At 37.9% G+C, this 3,729-nt stretch overlaps 1 protein-coding gene across 4 annotated transcripts in view; it reads right to left on the reverse strand.

Moving 5' to 3' along the window:
- Positions 1-2,549, reverse strand: part of SEC24B (SEC24 homolog B, COPII coat complex component) — a 56,802-nt gene extending 54,253 nt beyond the window's left edge. For all 4 annotated transcript variants that reach the window (XM_011361529.2, XM_023531359.1, XM_023531358.1 and 1 more), the window contains exons 1-2: positions 2,396-2,549; positions 1,381-2,130 (exon numbers count right to left, since the gene is read on the reverse strand). In XM_011361529.2, coding sequence (XP_011359831.2) covers positions 1,381-2,130; positions 2,396-2,546 — 901 coding nt within the window. In that variant the 5' untranslated portion in view covers positions 2,547-2,549. The remainder of the gene's footprint in view (positions 1-1,380; positions 2,131-2,395) is intronic.
- Between the last annotated feature and the right edge of the window lie 1,180 nt (positions 2,550-3,729).

A 3,729-nucleotide genomic window follows, 5' to 3' on the forward strand; every position in this document is an offset into this window, starting at 1 on the left:
TCTCATCTGTAAAGCAAAAAGACTGTAGCAGAATTTGGGCCTCTTACTAGGCACACCTTGATATCGAGTCAGAAAAACATTCCTGAGACTACACTGGCCAGTCTGGTCTAGCTCAGTAAGCTGGGGCTGAAGAGTACAATCTGTGCTAGTGATTCTGGTCTTCAGTCAGGTTTGGGAACTGTGATGATACTTTAAGATGTCTTATACAAGATCCAGTCAATTCTTTTAATTGACTTGATATCTATAGGTAGAGAAGTTATCTTCTTTGTCTATAAACAAACATGCGAAGAATGGAGGAGTGGAAAGACAGAAGAGACACTGAGGAGATCTGGATCCACTGGATCCCCTTAGACTTCTTGTTACGTGAGAAAAATACCAGCTTCTTTGTTTAAACCATTATTAGTAGCTTGAAGTTGAAATTGTTTCTAAATGACATAGCAATGAAAGAACAGATCTTGATCTAATATTCTAAAGTTCTAATTTTAAATAACCTAATTATCCAGAGAAGGATACTTTTCTACAACATCCCTGACATGTAGTTATCCAGATTCTGATGTACAATCTGAAGAAATCACTCAGAAAACTAGCAGTTTTACCAACTCTCATTCTTTACATACATTTTCATTTAGTTCAGGAGTTGTTAAGTTCAAGTTCGCAAGTTAAATTAAATGACCATACCCTATGGAAACCCCACACTAAAAAGACTATATGCTTGCATCCATAATTTTTAAACTAATAAACTTAACCACATCTTGGTTTAGGAAGGTCACAAAAACTAATCACAAGGATATTTATTCTTCAAGCATCTTTCCTTCCCTTTCATCCTAACTTATCAACTGAGAATAAGAAAACATCAGCTTTAAAGTGTAGGAAATAGATCTTCTGTGAAAGTTACTAATAGGAGCTAACTCAGAGAAACCAGTGTTGTATTGCAGGCCATCATCTTTTCTATAGTGAGTGGGGCTCTGGCTGGGATAGTAACTGTCCCAAAGTTAAACTAGTACAACAACAAAAAAAGTAGTGGCTAACAAAGCATATACCCAAATGAACCCTTTCATTTGCTCTATACTTAACTCACATTAAAGACAACTATTGCAGAGGCATAAAACATATTAATAAATATTGACTGAGATCCCAGTCATGGTAAGGAATCAGGCTACAAGAGACAGATGGTTGGGTGGTAATTGTGAACAGGTGAGGGAAGGGCCCCGGGAGATGCTGCAAAATATCACATTAAATAAAGCAAATTAATTATGAAGGTGAGCTAATTTCCAATTTTTCTATTAGGCAATATCATCTTTAACTTTCATGCAAATAAAAGCCTGATTGGAAATGCATTGATTTTCAGCCATGCTTTGGTGAACTTTTCATTCAACCTACCGGTATTTGTCGGGTTGTTGTTGGCTGTAGCCAGAGAACCAGTGTGGTTGCGAATGAGATTGTCTTGAGTCGATGAAAGGCCTGAAGATGACCACGAGAGAGTATTGTATGCTGAAAGACTCTGCTGCTGGTAGTACTGCTGTGATGGTGGAGGTGGAAGTGGTGATGGATGGTTGAGAGCAGTATTTTGACCAGAAAATGAATGATCTCTAACTGGTCTGATAGTCGAAGCATTCTGTGAGGTAAACATCTGTTGCCCATATAGATCACCAGCAGGCAGAGAGGGATATGAAACACTAGGATACGCAGCATTAGAAACAGTTGACACAGCATAGTGACCACAAGTAGAGGGAAATCCCTGAGAAACAACAGAAGAATTGGCAGAGTACATGGCTGGACTATTGTAGTGATTCACAAAAGAGGAGTGTGGCTGGGAGGCACTCGTATGCAAATGGGCTGCTGATGCTGCTGCACCCTGGAAGTATCCTGGAGTGGATCCCACAGTGCGAGGGGCAGGAGGGCCCCTGCCATATATCTGCTGTGTTCCTGGTTGTTGGTTTGCTGTGTTAGGAGTCACCACATTTTGTGCTGGTACCGTATAGAGGCCAGAATAGTAATCGCCACACTGGCTATCCAACGGCAATGAGGTCATTTTCCCAGGTCCTTGAGAGTAATGTCCTGAGGGAGCATTATAGTTTTGAGGATGCAATCCATACCCAGGTGGAATCTGCCTTTGATTCTGTGCTGGACCTGAAAAAGAAAAGCAAATATTTACAGAGATTGGTAAGGAGATAACTAATTCTTAAGCATAGTTCCCATTTAAATGTTGCCTGACTAATTTATTTCTCCACAATCCCAAAGTGTTACAAGAGATATATACTGTTATGGACCCACTGTGGTAGCTAGTCTCTAAGATGGCCTCAATGATCCCTATCTCCTGATCCTCACGCCGCCCCACAATGTACCAGCATTGGTGGGTGACCCACAGCACACAGCAAAAGTAAGGATACATCACCTCGAAGATTTGCCCACTCTGGGATGCTGGCTCTCTCTCTCTCTCTTAGATCACTCAGTCTGGAAGAACAAACTTGCCAAATTGTGACGAGCCCTATATAGAGAAGTCCGAAGAGAAACTGAGGCCTCCCAACAGTCATGTGAATAAGCATGGAAACAGATCCTTCACAACTATTAGAGTCTTGAGATAACTACAGCCCCAAATGACAGCCTGACTGCAATCTCATGAGACCCTAAGAGAGAACCACCCAGCAAGGCCATTCCTAAATTCACATCTCTCAGAAATTGAGATTAAATATTTCCCATTTTAAGTTGCTAAGTTTTGAGGTATTTTGTTACACGGCGATTGAGAACATACCCAGGATGGAAGAAGTTCTAACCTTTCTTATTAGTTTTTTAAAACTAACAATATACCCAGTATAAAAAAAAATACAAACAAGGAAGAATATCAAGTGAAAGTACAAGTCCCCTCTCTCCCTCATGTAGTATCCCACTTCCCACATGTAGTAGCTACAGCTAATGGTTTCTTGTGTATCCTTTGTATATCTATGTATGTATGCAATGTATATATAAGCACATATATATTTTAAATACACAAGGATCATACTACATTTCAACTTGTTTTAACTTACTGTATCCTAGATATTCTGTTAGCATAAATAAATCTTCATTATTCTTCTAAAGAAATCTACAGTATTTCATTGTAGAAACATAACATTACTTATTAAATCTCCACTGAAAAATATTTCAGGGAGTGAACTAATTTATATTTATGAGGACAACTTCTGTGATGAATCTGAAAGATAAGTTCCTAGAAGTGAAACTAGAGGTTCAAAAGGTTTGTGCTTTTAAAATTGACCATTATTGCCAAACGTCTCTCCAAAAAGGTCTAAAATTTATACCTCCCGTCAATAATGCTCGAGAATGCCTTGTGTTCCCAACATTGAACAATATTTTAATCTTTGCTAATGTGATAAGTGAAAAACATTTTAGTTTGTAGTACCTAACTTCAAATGATGCTGAGAATCTTTTCAAATATTTCTTAGATATTTGGGTGTCTTCGTCTGTTATTTGCCCTTGTTCCACAGGGTTTTATTTTCCTTAATGATTTAGAAATGTTCCTGTATATTAAGAAATTTAACCTTATGTTATTTCTATATGGTGTATATATTTTCCCTTAGGTTACTGTTTGTCTTTAGACTTTGTTCATGATATCTTTTGCTATAGTTTCTCAATTATCATGTAGTAAAATCTTTCACACTTGATAAATTTTAAAATAATTCTTAGTAGAGCTTTTCCCATTCATTTTATAAAACTACATACCCATGTTTTCCT

The sequence above is a fragment of the Pteropus vampyrus genome, unplaced genomic scaffold (assembly GCF_000151845.1).
Source record: "Pteropus vampyrus isolate Shadow unplaced genomic scaffold, Pvam_2.0 Scaffold67, whole genome shotgun sequence".
Taxonomy (NCBI): domain Eukaryota; kingdom Metazoa; phylum Chordata; class Mammalia; order Chiroptera; family Pteropodidae; genus Pteropus; species Pteropus vampyrus.